Here is a 17,300-nt window from a genome sequence, read left to right as displayed (position 1 = left end):
ATTACCTTTTCAAAAATTCCTTAAGAGTTTTACCTTCCAGATGAACTATAGAATAATTATAGAATCTATTATACCTCTTAAAATGGAAATTTTAATAGCAGTACTATTCACTATGCAAAGGTTAAGTATCTCCATTCATTAGTTCTCTTTCCTGGGGGGGGGGGGTGTACGTATGCACATTGTGTGTATAAAATATATAATATAGAGATAAATAAAATCACAATCTTGGTCACCTCATTTATAAAAGACTTTCTTGTTTCTTGCATCACTGCACTGGCAAAAACTTTCTGGACACAATTAAATAAAAATTGGGATAATGGGAATTCTAGATTTTTATCGATGTATTTAATGCTTCATTAGGTTGTAACAACTAACTATTTATAGCTTGCTGAAGGTAAAACATTTGTCTTGTCCTTATTTCTTTGTAAAGACTATTGTCCTTGCTAAATTTTAATGCCTCATCCTGTGTTTTCTATAGCATCCTGTGCACAGCTTCATCGCAACACTTCCTATGCCTGTTTTGTTTACTGAGCTGTATATTCTTTAATGACAGGTACCACAATTTAGTCTCTTATTTATAGAGGATGGGAGGAGAGTGGGAGGGAAGAAGGGAAGGAGGGAGGAAGGAAGGAGGCAGGCCCAGTGCCTAGCCACTCACCGCACAACTTGAAGGACTGCATTCACTCATATGCCATGTAAAATGTGGAGCACAGAAATATGACATACACGTGTGCGGCTTAGAATTCTGCAATGTGGTACTTCTAGTGAACAGCACACATTTGCTACTCAATGCCAGGTACCAGTGATGAACTCTGACTCTCAAAGAACCCAGGAGGAAATTAAAGCCTTGAATGATAGACTGCATTCCTAAAAATGAAAAGCATGTGCTAGAACTGTGATACCAATTACGCAAAGATTAAATTAGGCTCCTGGATGAGGTTTATTTTCCAACTGACACCTTATATAAGGTAAAACAGTCTCCAAACTAGACAAGAAACACTTATTTATGTGGTTGAAAGAGTGAATTAAATTACAGAGTTTAAACATTTGAAAACAGTCTGGCGGGGGCGGGGAAACCTATGTAGTGCTCAAATTGTACTTTTAAAAATACTATTTTATTTATCCTCACGTATGAAAAAACGGACATACTACCATGCATACATACATACCAATATTGGAAACAGAATTCAATAATGAATCACACCTAAATTTACAAAGACTAAACAAACATTAAAAAAAACACTGATTGGTTATAGAAAGCAGAGTGGAAGAAAAAACCATTAGCTATCATCTTCATTTCCATTAAAGACCAGCACCCTCTAAGAAGAAACAAATTCGTTAGTAAGACTCACCTACAGTGCACAACAATATATACAAATCAAAGTTAGTGATTGTACTCGTTTCATTCACTTTTCCTAAGCCACTTTATCTTCCTCACACTCAATGCAAAGAAAATAATATGAAGAAAAATATGTCCTCATTATTCACAATAAAAAGAGTCTGCCTCATTCTGCAGGCCTGACATATGGTATAAGAGGGAGCACTTCATGGCTCAAGGGGGTCGAAATATCATTTTGATTCTGAGCCACCAAATAGGATCTCATGCATATTTGGTGACTGGACTAACTCCACGGGAGCTGTGATAGACTGAACCATTTCTGTGGTATCCCCAGATCTCAGCTACACAAAAAAAGATAACCATCAACCTATCCATAAATTCTATCTGTAAGGCTCTTTTTCTAGAGTAAAGTGGAAAAAGGGGGTCCTTGAGTACATGGATACAAGTGTCACTGTGGCCTAAAGATTGCTGGATTGATATTGTGTCTGACATGATGAAGAAAATTCCAGATTAAGAAACTTCCACAACTTGTCTCAATTCTTCAAATAATGGAGCAAGTTCCTTTTCCAGGCTGACAATTAGTCCTAAAGCAAAGAGATTAAGAAATTTGAACATTAGAAAAATGCTCATCAAAATTTATATACTAAAAAGTAAATGAGACATAGTTAATTTTCCATAAATATACTTAAAACAAAATACTGTGATTCTGAACAAAGTAATTGAAAACACACAGTTATTATGAAGTTTACTTTCATCTATTATTAATGTAAATAAATAAAACCATTATATGTATTAGAAGATGTAAAATGAATTATATATGTGTTATACTTTTGCTGGAGTTTTATGAAAAACTTTAATTCATTTATACCTCATTATTTCAACATTTGCACCAATTCAAGAATAATACACATGATTTTTACTAAAAAAAAAAATAAAGACCTTTTCCTGACCCAATTTTAATGAACTTTATCAAAAAACAGATAGATAGCAAAGAAATAATCAGATACTTATTATATAAATTCAGTAAAGCTAAGGCACAAATGGATATTTCAAAGGCAAAAATGTTTTAAAGATGCCTCACAGGACTATAAAACACACACTGAAAGAAGCAAGCTAATCTAGAAATCAGCACATCCAGCTTGTTAGTTTCCTAGGTAGAAGGCTATATATCTTAAATACTGCTTGTTTTTTGCTCAACTAAAGATCGTCTTGTCTCACACAGCATTCAAAGCACCTGGGATTCACAAGGAAATGTTCTACGTACTAGAATACAATTCTGGAGATTATCATAATTTATAACAACTGATGATTTTATAGTATGATAGTGATTTACCACAACTGAGGTTTAACATATTTAAAATACCGACACCACTACTATCCTATACAAAGAGTTTTCACATACAGTATTTTACAGCTTGAAAACATTTAGAAATGAAAGACACCCAACAGTTCATTAAATCTAAACCCCACATTTTAAACATGAGCAATCTAAAACAGGCTTCAGTGATACAGTCAGAAACAAAACTGGCTCAAATATCTTGGAAAGAAAAGTAAAGCAGTTCTAACAGTGGTGAAACCTGGAGACAGACCTTTAAAAAATTCCACTTAAACTAAAACAGAGTAAAAAAAAATTGTAATTCAACTGAATACTGTTATGATTTTACACAAAAATAGCCAGTGAGGACCACTGGATATAATGAGATCTTACAATGCTCTCTAGAAAGTACAGCTTCCAAGTGTTTGCCCTCAAATTCTTCCACTTTGAAAAAGAATTGAGTATATTCATCCTAGTCACACTCTTTAAATTCCCAAATACATTTACCTTGCCCACTATTGTTCAAAATTTTATAGATTGGTCCTCATGGAACTGAATTAATCTGTGATCATTTTTATATTTTGTTTGGTTATTTTCTCCACTGTTTTTTTTTTTTTTTTTTGCTTTCTGAAACTGTTGTAATGTGAGCAAGATACTGTATTAAAGAGGGGAAAATAACATTTAATTTTCCTTTCTATTGTAAATGATCACTTATCTATACATCATCTCATCTGAACTAAAAAAATAATAGCATAAGATCAAGAAAGCAGTTCTTAGCTCCATTATACAGATATAAACAATACAATATTTGTTTATATTATATAAACAATTGTTTATAATATATAAACAATTCAGAGAAGTTATATTTCCAGAAAACAAGGAATAGATGGTAGTGCTGGGCCATGCATTAAGGTTTTCTTACTCTAAATCTGTATTCATATCATATTAGACTGTTCAGATCCAGTATTATAAAGATTAAAAGCTGTATTTAAGGTAATTAAAACATACCTGTATTAGCATTGCTGCTGGCTATGAAACTCACTACCAAAGGTAAACGATTGAATTGAACCACCTAAAAAGAGAACAAGATCTAAAGTATAATGTTATATAGTGAAAAGGTGGTATAATTCAAATCAAATATCTTAATCTTTCTAAAAACTTTAAATGTGCAAGATATTAGCTTGACATCATGGTATTACGTCATGAAAGGTGAAAGAGCTGAAAATAAGTATTTCCGTAAAACAGACTTACTAATTATCTCTTAGAGACATTAATATCACTTAGTCTGGAAAGTTTCTAAGGTGGGGCTGTGTCTTCCTCATCTTTTTTTATCTTCTAAAGCCCTGCAAAGTGTCAATTACATAGTAGGGGCTCAATAAATATTTGATAATTAAGGAGCTAAAGGCATTATTTCTCAGTCATTCAAGTGGTTATAACATCTCAATCTTTTGCCTCCTCTGTACCACTATAATTTAAATTAACTTACATTTAAGTTAACTTAAAATCAGCTATCTTTAGCTTTAACCTAACCTTGACTGACTAAATTAAAGGTCAGATGAGCTGGTTATCTTCTGCCTAATAGATACTAAAATACATAACCTTTAAAATAAAAAGTAACACATATGTATCATTGGTAGTGCATGACTTACACCCTGGGAAACTCTGCTCTATGGAAAGCAGTGTATGCTCAACTGCTCAATACTGGAGTGAGTTGCCATGTCCTACTCCAGGGGATCTTCCCAACCCAGGAACTGAAACAGTGTCTCTCGTGTCTCCTGCATTGGCAGGCAGATTCTTTACTACTGTGAAGAAGTTACTGATTTATTCTAAAGAAAATACAGCTGACGATCAAGAGATCTGTAGCAACTAATTTCTCTCCCACAAATAATAACCTCATTTATTTTATATATTTATATATTTCAAGCCAAAAGATGGGATTAGTAGCAATAACAAATGTAAATAACTATCATTTGACTTTCAAGGAAAATCCTGTACCTGTCACAACAACCAGTCTGTCATTTGAGAAATCACAGTTGTTAAATAAGCTAAGGGCACCATCTACTGGAGGTATTAATAACAGTGACCGGACTTACCCTTTTAAGGATAATATATATTTTACTATTCAATCTTTTAATCTAATTGTTCATATTAATTCCTGAAGTAAAATGTGAAAAAAAATCACTACAGTTTAACATAACCAATTTGAAGGTGAAGATGTTAAAATTCCATCACTTTGGAAATCAAAATTTAGAATTATAAAAACAAACTATTCTACAAAGAAGAGAGAATAATATTTGAAATCATCAGCAAACCATTTGATAATTATGAACTTACCTGGTAGGTGTTATAGTAACAGATGATACTTTTATTTTTTGAAAGTCCGAGTTTGCTCCCTTGGTCTGTCGCAAGGGCAAAAGTTGATAAGAAACCAGGTCTCAAAGCATGCTCTGGAGCATTATCATTGGCCACTGGAAATACAAGTGATTCAAGCAAAAATTATGTAGGATATACAGTGAGAAGACATTTAGAGTAGTTTAAAAACAAAAACAAAAACATAAACTTGTAGGAAAAAAAAGCACAAGAGTTATGCTTCACAACACTGAAGTTCACAATACTAATTGGGTCTCATCAGTTTAGGTGAGAAAAACCATTCAATCACAACTAACGGAAAAAATACTGGTTCTCACAATTTTTCAAAAAATTTCAAATGAATACTAACCGTCTCTATCTTCTTAATATCTAACTTAAAACAGGTTATGATTATCAGTACAATTAATAAGTTGAATATTCTGGTTAACTATGAGCTAAGTGAGAATACTGGAAAAAAGCTTTAAAAACCTTTGCTCTTACAAAACCCACAGAAGCATCATTTGTAGACGATGATAATTCTACACCTGGCCACTGATTTAAGTTTTTTACACTCACTGAAAGGTCTATGTGGAGTTGGTTGTACCATAAGTGCTGAGCTTAAGGTTTTAACAGAGATCCTCAAAAAGAACACTGGAGCTGGAAAATCTGAGATTATTTTGTTCAAAGTCCTCGTTATGGAACTGAGAAAAGGAAGTGATTTGCCCATGGCTACCTATGTTCTGTGCTGGGTTAGGAAGCACACTGGATCACATATCAGAAGATGATGGGTTCTATGACCATCTTGTCACTGACTCATGAGCAACTTGGAGCTGACAATGTACTCTTTGCACTTGAACATTTTCATTAATAAAATGAAAGAACTACATTAGCTAACTTCCAAACTTTGATTGAATTCTAAAGTCTGAAATTATCTGACATATATGATAACCTCAGGTGGAGAATATATTGTAAACAAAATACGCAGAACATTATTTAACCTTTCTGTCATATCACATATACTTAAAAAAAAACCAATTAAACCCTTAGGCAAAAAGAAACCTTTTCTTTCCTTTTTTTTAGGTTAACCAACTTTTCTTTAAGCAAAAATTTTTGCTAGATTCTGGTTAACTAAAGTAACTGTGAAGTTAAAAGTTTTTCAAAATCTTATTTCCAATAAGGAAGAACAAGAAAGAGTAAACAAAACAATAAATTTATGTTAATTCAAATGTATGGCTGTTTATCCTAAAACCGCCAGCAATACTGATGAAAAATATATGCTGGGGGAGTCCGTGGGTATAATATGTCTCGCTGCATATATGCTCATTCTCATGATTCAGATTTACTAATTGTTTACATTTACATAAAATGTCTTTAATGGGAAACTGGGCCTTCAATAAATCCTTACTTAAACTCTGCATCCTATCATGAAATAGTTGATATATAATTAGATTCCAACCTATCCTTCAACACACAACCTGAATGTACTGAAATGGGTTATTTTTTGCTTGCTTTCTGTATTACCCAAATATAAATACATTTTTATTCAAAAGCAAACATGGCACTGACATGTAATTGCGGCGTTTTACCTTTGATGACAGGCACTCCATCTCTATCTGACACAACAATAGCATGGAGCCCCTCAACACTAGAAAGGAAAAGTTAATGTATTATAAAACACTGTCTCAAAATATGTACCTTCAAAATCATAATGATAATTCTCATATATATTTCTGAAAAACCATGAGAACTCAATCACTGATATAAGCTCCTATAACATGTTTGCAAAACTCTTCCACCATAAGAAGCAAAAAAGACCCAGTTGCTGCCTTCCCACAACTTGCAATCTAAAAGGAGAGTGGCTATCGTTCAGATTACCTCACACAAATCTAACACTACAACTGTGAGAACTGCCATTAAGAGATGTGTGGGGCTACGAGAGAGCTTATAAAAGGAGGGGTAGATTCAGATAGATGGGTCAGGCAGGGCTTCCCGGAGGAAGTGGTACCTCAGCTGAGACGTTACGGTAATAAGAAAAGTGGAGTGGGGAGATCACTGTAAGCTGAGAGAACAGGACAGAAAGAATGGAGGTCACAGGGCAATCCTCTGAACCATGCTTACACAAGAAGTAAACAGAATGGTCAAGACCACAGCTCTGAAGTAAGAAAGACCTGAGTTCCCGTTCAGGCTCTGGTGTTTACTGTTTATGCTACCTTGCATCAATTACAAAACCTCGCTAAGCCTCAGTTAATACGAAAATGGGGATACTTGTACTCATTTGTGTGTGTAAGTCATTTCAGTTGTGTTCAACTCTCTGTGATCCCATGGATTGTAGCCCGCCAGGCTCCTCTGTCCATGGGATTCTCCAGGCAAGAATACTGGACTGGGTTCCCATGCCCTCCTCCAGGGGATCTTCCCGACCCAGGGTCTCCTGCATTGCAGGCAGATTCTTTACTGCTGAGCCTTTGGCTACTGTGAAATTTAATACAATGATGCATGCAAAGTGGAAGGTGGCTGGTAGACAATTAATATTCAAAAATATGAATTAATATCAATGTTGTCATCTGTACACACTGAAAATAACATAATTTGTCCCTGCAATTTAAATATGAAATTATTAGTGAGAATTTCTAGAGCCCCCAAATGTTAAAAATTATAATGGGGAAACACTCAAATCATCATCATTTATACTGGGCTTCCACATGGTGCAATGGTAAAGAATCTGCCTGCTAATGCAGGAGACATTGCCACAGTCACCCCATTCTTTAGCAACCACTTCCCAGATGGTCAGCAGCCATCAATACTGAGGCAAGATCCTCCACCAGCAATAACATTAAGATTCATTAAAGGCTCAGATGATGGTTAGCACTTTCTAGCAATAAGGTATTTTTTATCTAACGATGTACATTGTTTTTTTAGACATCATGTTATTACACATTTAACAAACTATAGTAGAGTGTAAACATAACTTTTATATGCAACAGGAAACAGAAAAAATTGTGACTCGCTTTATCTCAATATTCACTTTACTGCAGTGGTCTGGAACCAAACCCACAATCTCTGAGGAATGCCTGTATCTTACAATATCTGCAAAATGCAATGTTTGTTGTCACTACTATACCCCAAATAAATGGATGATTGTTATTAGCTTAGGAAAGAGAAGTATTAGCTTAATATTTTAGCTTAGGAATGAGAAGTATCACTACTAACTTAATATGCAGGTGCATAGAGTATCTCTGATGGTTAACAGTGGCTGTCTCTGAGACAGGAATCGTGTGGCTGGATGACAGGGTTAAGAAACTCAATTAACTTTTGCATCTTGAACTTTATAAATATATTGCCTACTCAAAATGTGGCAGTGTTAGTCGCAAAGTTGTATCCAACTTTCTGTGACTCCATGGGCTGTAGCCGTGGAGTGGTAGGCATTTCCTTCTCCAAAGGATCTTTCTGACCCAGGGATTGAACCTGAGTCTCCTGCATTGCAAAAAATTGTCAATCACTATACTGTGTACCCCCATGTAGACGCAGCAATTAAGTCTTAAAAGCAGTATGAAAAATAAAGGCAAGTTCCTAGGTTTTTTAATCTAGTAAACTGCTATGAAAGAACTCTAAAGTGGCAAGAAACTGGGTTCTAGCCCTTCACCATTCACCAGCTGTTTAATTTGAGACAAGTCATGTAACTTCTCTAGGGATCATGTTGTTCATCTGCAAACTCAAACCGTATCACTTGTGCTACCTAAGATTATGTTAGCCATTTGAAAGTGCTAAATAACAGCAGAACATAGTATTAGTCTAAGGCAAACAGAAACAAAATACTAAACAAAACACGTTAAGCAGAAATTATTTAATAACAAATTAGTAATTTTTTACCTTGGTAATTTTTTATACAGGAATCGTTTTAGATCCTGAAAGAGAGTATAAAAATTTTATTATAATAATATGCCTGGTACTGGTTCTCTAGACACCGTCCTATCCACATCTCAGGTACCTTAAGTATTCATTCACAACCATTCTTGCTTGTGTTTTGTCTTTCTCATTTTGCTTTTGATGCTTTAAGGAGTGGTGTAACTTGCAACAACTAATCTTTGTTTCTAAGCCTCAGTTGCATTATTTGCTGAGTAAGCATAATTAAAGAACCTACATTATAAGACTGTTACTAAAGTTTATTGAAAACACTCATGTCAAGTGATTAGCATATCCAGCAGTGGAAACACAAATACATATTAGCTATAGTATTAGATCATACTTCTCATACTACTGTACATCTTGTTGCTAACTTTGCATTCACTTCAGAATATATTATGAATATTTTTCCACATCCACAGACTCTTTAACGTCACTTTAAGATCCGAGGTAAGTTGACTAACTTCGTGAAACTCAGTTTTCTTACATGAGTAAAGACACATGACAAAGTGTGTCAAGCATTTAGCATGGAACATAATTATGACTTAAAAAAAATTATAAGACTACTTTGTCTCATTATACTCTCTCATCTGGGGAATTTCACTGACAGTCCAGGTAGCAATCAGGAGTTCTACATAGCTAAATCAGATACATGTTCTTTTGACCCTCTTATTCCTACTGCTCTCCAAACCTGAATGTTCATTTTAGTTCATGCTATCACCACCAGCTTACCTTTGCTCTCATCTTAAACACAAAATCACAAAACTCATCATTTTTCATCCAAAATCTAGATTTCCTCAATCTCTTCCTGCGTCCACTAATGACACTACTGTTCCCTGTTACTTAGCTTTGAAACTTAAGGTAATATAATAACCCTAAACTCCCATGTGTCACTTTAAAAACCACTTGTGAAGTCAAGTATTTTTAAATTGATGTTCTCCTCTCCTTTTCGGATGACATTACAATTTAGGTTCATTTTAATATTTATGACTTACGCCAGCCTCCCAATTGGTGTGATGGTCTATCACTTCTATCTCACACATTTCTACACAAAGCCAATAATCATATAATTCTCCTTCTCTAAATGGACAATTGCAGTGACTCTCAACCCTGGCTATGGACAACACTTGCAGAGTATAAAAAGAACTCTGACGTCTGTATTGGAAATGCTCCCCAGAGCATTCCCCATGCAGCCAAGATCAAGAACCAATGTTTGAATGGCTCTCCACTGTTTACCGAATTATGTACAAATCCTGGAGATATTTGAGGCTCTCTACAATATGGATGGGCTACAACACATTTTATAGTCCTGCTTCCTACCACTCCCTCATACACTTCCTCAGCTCCAGATGAAATGGGCTATTTACAGCTCTGCAACACACATCTTTCTGTTTCCTATCTTTAACTTTGCTCATGCTTTCATTCTAACTATTAATAGTAATACCCTCTGGATCTTACTTTAAAAAAAAAATGCTACTCATCAGTTAGAGCTAATCTCAACCACCAAATACTCCAAACAGGCTTCCCTGATAAAGACAAACTGATGTAATCCCTCTCTTCTCTGAATTTTCACACAATAATGTATGCATATCTATGATCACTTGCCTATTGTACTTTTTTTTTTAACCTTTAAAAATCCTTAAGGAGAGAAATTATACCTTAGTTATCTTTATTTCTCCCACAGCCCTTATTAGAACAATCTTTTCAAGGGAGATGCTCAAAAGAATTCAGTGATTTGATTAAGCCTGGAGAATAAGGCCTCAAAAATATACTGGAAGACACCCAAAAATGGAGTGATAAAGACATAAAAAGTTGCTAAATGTTGAAACACATAATCCTGCAACCTAAAAGAAAAATCAGATTCATATTGTTGAATAATCATTTAGTGTAGTTAAGAACATGGATTCTGGAGTCTGCATGGGTTGGTATCCTGACTCAGCAACAAACTAGCTGTGTAATCTGAGGAAGTTACTCGATCTTTCTGTGACGTAGCATCTTCCATCTATAAACACAGTGATTAACAGTGCGTATCTCATGAAAGTTATTGCAATAATTAAATGAGTATCTGTTCAATGTTCCAAAGAATATTTAGCGTATATATAAACAAAATGTGTGTGTGTGTTAGTTGCTTAGTGGTGTCGGACTCTTTGCAACCCCACAGACTGCAGCCCATAAGGTCCCTCTGTCCATGGGATTTTCCGGGCAAGAACACTGGAATGGGCTGCCATTTCTTTCTCCAAAAGGAATTATAGAAAGAAAGTGAAGTCGCTCAGTCGTGTCTGACTCTTTGTGACCCCATGGACTGTAGCCTACCAGGCTCCCCTATCCATGGAATTTTCCAGGCAAGAGTACTGGAGTGGGTTGCCATTTCCTTCTCCAATATAAACAAAATAACAGTATGTAAAAATATAACAGTATGTAAAATATAAACAAATATAAACATTAATAATATTAATTCCCTGTTGTTTCCAGAAACTAGTACAATAAAGTTTCCTAAATTTAGAATTTTAATTGTATTGCTGTGTTAAAAAGGCAATGGTTATAAATCATCTGAAATTGCTACAGTGAACCCAAAGAGACTTAACTGGAAAAGGATTCAGAGCAGCAAACCATCATTTAGAAACTGAAATGGTAAATATGCAGAATCTGTCTTATGCCCGCAGAACTGGGGCGTGGGAAAAATAAAACTGTCTCAACCTCAGGCACCTTTAAGTGTCTTCCACCCCCATTCCAGGCAGAAACTCAGGGCCCCGAAAATTACTCCTATTAGTCTCTGACTTCAGATCCTAGACAAAGTAATTGGAGGGAAGCGGTAAAACGAAACAAATTTGTATTTGGGAAGCGCTCTCTCCCCACCCAGTAGTCTCAACCTACTCTCCACTCTCTCCTTCCTCTTATATGGGGGTGTTAACTCACATCCGCCATGATGAACCCCTTTCTTCCGCAGGATCAATCTCCACGCCTGAAAGAGAAACTCCGGGTGACTCTCCCCTCAAGACTTCCTCTCCCTCCCCACCCCCAACCTAATAAGCAGTGTCAGCTCTCCGCTGGGTCAGGCAAGGATCCACGGCTCCAGGGCTCCAGCCAAGGAGGCTGATTGGAGTCGGAATTCCCAAATACTCAGCCGGGTAACCGAGATGCCTGACAGCCCACTAACCCCCAAAATCCAAGCCCAAACGGGAGGCGAAAGCGGCATCTTCTCTTCCGTCTCACCACCCGCGCCACTTGCGGCCTATGCCACCGGGCAAAGTGGCTGCAGTTACCTGGGTTTCTGGGTTGCCTGTTTCTCTGAACTGCCACTTCAGGGACAACTTCTGGGACAGGTTCCTCTAAAAGCCGCAGTCACATGATTTGTGACCTCTTCTGTGCTCCCGGAAGCACTTCTCAAGACACCGTCGCTAGGTGACTCGGGATTTCCGGGGCGGTACTTCGACAAGGGAGCGCGCATTTGCGCGATAAGCCCCGGTCCACTCACCGCGGGTGCTTTTTGCATCTGTGAGGAGTTCAGGCTGTCCCAGACCTCTGCACTTGAATAGAGATTGCTTTGCTTTGAGATCCCGGAACCCTGAAGATTCCCAGAAAACGCAAGCAAGAAAACGTATTTGTTTGAGGCGGGTGCATAAATTTCATTATTTTTTTCTTGTGGTCCGTTATCTTAAAACCTCTTCTTGTAGATGAATACATTTAAAGGGGGTGGTGTTACATACTGAACAGCAAGCCCCAGGTCCGTCGGTCTCTGATCGTAATTTATTAATCTTTTGGCTTCCCGTGGGAGCTACCCTCGTACTGTGACTTGTCTGGATTGAATCAAGGATCCTTGAGCTTTCTGGAGATCTCCTTTGTGCGTACATCAAGCTTTTACATATGCAGACATGGAGCAACCTTCTTTCATTGGCTTTTTATTCAGAAGACCATACTTTTTTAAAAAATTTTAAATTTATTTTAATTGAAGGCTAATTACTTTATAATATTGTATTGGTTTTGCCATACATCAACATGAATCCGCCACGGGTGTACACGTATTCCCAATCCTGAACCCCCCCCCCCCCCAACCCCAACCCCACCTCCCTCTGCATACTATACCTCTGGGTCATCCCAGCGCACCAGCCCCAAGCATCCTGTATCCTGCATCGAACCTAGACTGGCGATTCGTTTCTTATATGATATTATACATGTTTCAATGCCATTCTCCCAAATCATCCCACCCTCTCCCTTTCCCACAGAGTCCAAAAGACTGTTCTACACATCTGTCTCTTCTGCTGTCTCACATACAGGATTATCATTACCATCTTTCTAAATTCCATATATATGCGTTCGTATACTGTATTGGTGTTTTTCTTTCTGGCTTACTACACTCTATAATCGACTCCAGTTTCATCCACCTCATCAGAACTGATTCAAATGTATTCTTTTTAATGGCCGAGTAATATTCCATTGTGTATATGTACCACAGCTTTCTTATCCATTCATCTGCTGATGGACATCTAGGTTGCTTCCATGTCCTGGCTATTATAAACAGTGCTGCGATGAACATTGGGGTACACGTGTGAAGAAGACTGTACTTTTAAGAACTGTCTATAATTTTTTATTTGGTGCATTGCTTGTTTGCACATTGCACATTGGTAGGAAAATGAGGTCTAGGGGAACTTCTTTTCCACAGATCATCAAGTTCAGTTCAGTTGCTTAGTCTTGTCCCAGTCTTTGTGACCCCATAGACTTCAGCCCGCCAGGCTTCCCTGTCCACCAATTCCCAGAACTTGCTCAAACTCCTGTCCATTGAGTTGGTGATGCCATCCAACCATCGCATCCTGTGTCATCCCCTTCTCCTCCTGCCTTTAGTCTTCCCCAGCATCAAGTCTCTTCTATTAAGTCACCTTCACATCAGGTGGCCAAAGTATTTATTGGAGCTTCAGCATCAGCGTCAACCCTTCCAGTGAAAATTCAGGGTTGATGGATTGACTGGTTTGAGCTCCTTGAAATCCAAGGGATCCCTGAAAATAGAAGTGCAAAAGGAACCAGCTATAGACCAAGGTGTGGTGGAAAGATACTAATTTGCTAGTTACCCTTAGGAGGTTGAAATGGTAAGTTACAAAGCACCTAGATGTTACAAATGATCTCGTCATTATAAGAGAACTTGACAGTTCCATAGCAACTGACATTGAAGACCACTTCCTTTTCCTTTGATTTCTTAGCCTCTAGAACACCGCACTTATTTTAGTTCCTCACTCAGCCTCCTCACTCTTAAAGCTTGTCTTCGAGTCTTCTGCTGTTTTTCTTTCCACAGTATCCTGAGAATGATTCCTAAACCTGCACCTTTCCTCTGAGCTCAAGGTTCATATTTTCAGCTGCTTGTTGGATATTGGATATTTCTACATACCTCTGTCAGTTCTAACCCAAAGGTACTAAAAAACTCCAGTAAACCTGTTTCCTGATCTATGTCTTTGTTGGTTCCATGATTCTGTCAGGTATCATGTTTGCTTTCCTTTCTCATGTCCTTTTCTCACTTAACAACGATTTTTTACATCTATATTTTTTTCAGCTCTTCATTCAACCCTTACTGTATTCAGCAAGACTATATCAGTAGCCACTTAAGGAAGCCCAGTTAAACCTTTCTAAAACAATATATATTATTTCTGACCAAAGAAATCTTTAGTGACATACCATTGCAGACAATGCTTGACATAGTCTTTAATCATTTCATTTTACTTGTAAATGCAATCTAATGTGAATCCTATTTTTCAGCCAAATTGATTATATCACCCTTCCATCAAAATGACTCTTATTATCTCAGGTAGTTGTGGGGGTTCCTGAATCGGAAATGTTTATTTCTCCTGTAGGAGAGGAAAAACTTCCTTATACCTGATTAGATTCTGTGGCTGGGGCCAACAATGAAATTGACAGACAGATTGACAGGATCAAAACATACAAATTCATTTACTATTTTTACATGTACATGAGAGTCTTCAGAAGGAAAATGAAGATCCAAAACTTCATTAGGCCCTAAAATTTATATACCATTTTACACAAAGAACAATAAACTGTGAGGATGAGACAAAACAAGGGGCTTAGGCTAACAGCAGTAAATTGTATGACGGTGACTATTAAACATATGGAATAAACTAACGGAAGATAAGGGTTATTTTAGTAGGTTTGTTTATACAGGTCCATTTCAGTGTCAGTCCCATCTCTGGTGATAAGAATGTTCTTCTCTTCCTGGTAGAAGGAGGGCGCATTTCTCATGGGAAGTTTTACGACAAGCCTTTAAGTGAAGGTGGGAGGTCAAAGAGCCTTTCATGCATTTGCTGTGGGATATTTCAGGGTGGCCTGTTCTAAACCCTTTCATTTTCTACCTTAGCTATTTAAATCTTGTTTCCTTATAACACCTCATCCATCACATTCTCTTGAATGTTCCTATATATCACCAAGAAGAAATGATATTTATTTGTACATAATTATGTGTCATAGCTTTAATTTGCTTATCCAATGAGACCATAAAGTCTAGGAGGGGTCATGGTTTCAATTTTTTTTTTTCAGTTTCTTACAATGCTTGTTTCTTGCACTCTGTAGGTACGCATTCAACATTTGTAGAATGAAAGTGATTACGAGAAGTCATTAGTCTTGACCCTGACTGAAACTCATTTCTCATTTCCCCGCTGTTTCTCCCCTCCGTTTGCCCCTAAGTTTGGAGTCAAATAAAAATATGAGCTCTAGCAAGACTTCTAATTTCTGGAAGCATTGCTTTTCATTTTAACAAAATTATCCATCTTAATGACATTATTACATAGTAGTTGACCTGGAAAACATTGCTGATTTTTTTCTTCCTCTTGAGTGGCAAAAAGGGAAAGCACAGCTTTCCAAGATCTTCAGATACCAAATACCACCACTAATGTCTGCAAATTGAAAAATCTAGTAAGATTTTTAATTTCCAAGCATGGTGGTTTCTAAATTATGACATGTCAGTAGAGCTCCTTATGTACTCAGACTGATCTGTTTGCATTTACCCATGCATTTACCCATCAATAACAGGTCCAGGACTAGGGGAAATATTTACTGACCTAAAAGATTATCAGCAGGATATGTCAGTTCTCCAAAGTGGGATGTAACAGATGATTGCTGAGGTTCAGAAAGAAACAGACATTGTATGCATGCCTCTGCACATAAAATTTTTACCTCATTATACAAATTTGCTATTTTGCATAATAGTACATGAAATAGTTAACAAACACATGCTCTGACTTTGTTATATCAGAGCCTTTGTTTCTGCTGCTCTTTAGCTTAAATTTCTCTCAGCTGTTGAATATAGCTTAAAAATTTTTTTCTTTAATTCTCAATTTTTAAAAAAATTCTGGTTTCCTATCAAAAAATAAACAATCATCTGAATTTAGGTTGGTTCCACTGTCTGTGTAAAAATTCTAGCAAACTCAAATGGGAAGGAGAGGCTTGCTGATTCTCCAACATACAAAAATAAAAATTTTATAACTTACACTGGCCGAGTTGTAAAATGTCTTATAAATTTTGATTCTGCCTGTGGTTTAGAATTTAGTCTGTGGAAAATACAATCTAAGATCTATACAATAACTTTCTCTACTGTACTATCACCCATTGTTGTCACACATCAGTCACTTCAGAAATCACTAATTCCCTTGATCTCTGGCTTACATCTAATAGTGCAATTACTCACTTGTCAACATTTTAGACACCCCTGCCATCTTTCCTGCCTGACATAACCTCAGATTTAGATGAACTAAATAAGTGTATTCTCCACATTTATGCCAAGGCTGCTGAGTTAAGCTGGAAAAAATATACAACATTTAACAGACTGTAAATTCTGTCACTAGTGTGGTAGCCACAGAAATCATCCTTTTCACTAGTCAGCTGACTGAGAATGATTCTTTCAAACTGTCTTCATTCTAAGTGCCTGCTTATCATCCTTTCCATTCCCCAATTTTACATAAATTGCTTATTGCATTAAGAAAATACAAGCCATAACATCGAGCCACTAATGCTACAGATCTGCTTTTGTACTCATCTTCTGTATGTTCCTTTCTGAAAGAATGCTGGTGGTGTCACACAGCTAAAGTAATTATTCCATCTTTGCAATGGCTCCAACATCCTCTGGAGTATCAGGTACTTAATGCTATTATCCTTCTTTTTCTCTATCTTTATTCTTTCACTCTGTACTTGCCCCTTTCCATCAGAATACAAAGAATTAGTAAGGTTTCTCATGTAATAGTGAGTCTTCATGTAATAAATAGTAATTGAAAAAATAAAAGCCTTAGAAACCACATCTTCTTCCAGCTACCACCCTTTTTCTCTACTTCTGTTCACAGCCAGATTTTTACAAAGTTTTTAAATTGCTGCCTCTATTTATCCCAAATCTAATCAATCAAATAATTC

At 36.6% G+C, this 17,300-nt stretch overlaps 1 protein-coding gene across 1 annotated transcript; it reads right to left on the bottom strand.

Annotated features, from left to right (window-relative positions):
• Positions 1 to 939: 939 nt before the first annotated feature.
• Positions 940 to 12,260, bottom strand: LAMTOR3 (late endosomal/lysosomal adaptor, MAPK and MTOR activator 3). Its single transcript, XM_068975264.1, has 7 exons — positions 12,167 to 12,260; positions 11,820 to 11,865; positions 8,871 to 8,905; positions 6,590 to 6,648; positions 4,989 to 5,122; positions 3,663 to 3,726; positions 940 to 1,923 (listed from the first exon to the last, which is right to left on the bottom strand). Exons 2-7 carry the CDS (start codon positions 11,826 to 11,828, stop codon positions 1,850 to 1,852), a joined length of 375 nt encoding a protein of 124 aa, XP_068831365.1. The 5' UTR covers positions 11,829 to 11,865; positions 12,167 to 12,260; the 3' UTR covers positions 940 to 1,849.
• Positions 12,261 to 17,300: the final 5,040 nt, after the last annotated feature.

The sequence above is a fragment of the Capricornis sumatraensis genome, chromosome 7 (assembly GCF_032405125.1).
Source record: "Capricornis sumatraensis isolate serow.1 chromosome 7, serow.2, whole genome shotgun sequence".
Classification (NCBI taxonomy): domain Eukaryota; kingdom Metazoa; phylum Chordata; class Mammalia; order Artiodactyla; family Bovidae; genus Capricornis; species Capricornis sumatraensis.
The sequence above is the reverse complement of the archived record's forward strand: the minus strand, read 5'-3'. Positions and strand labels throughout refer to the sequence as shown.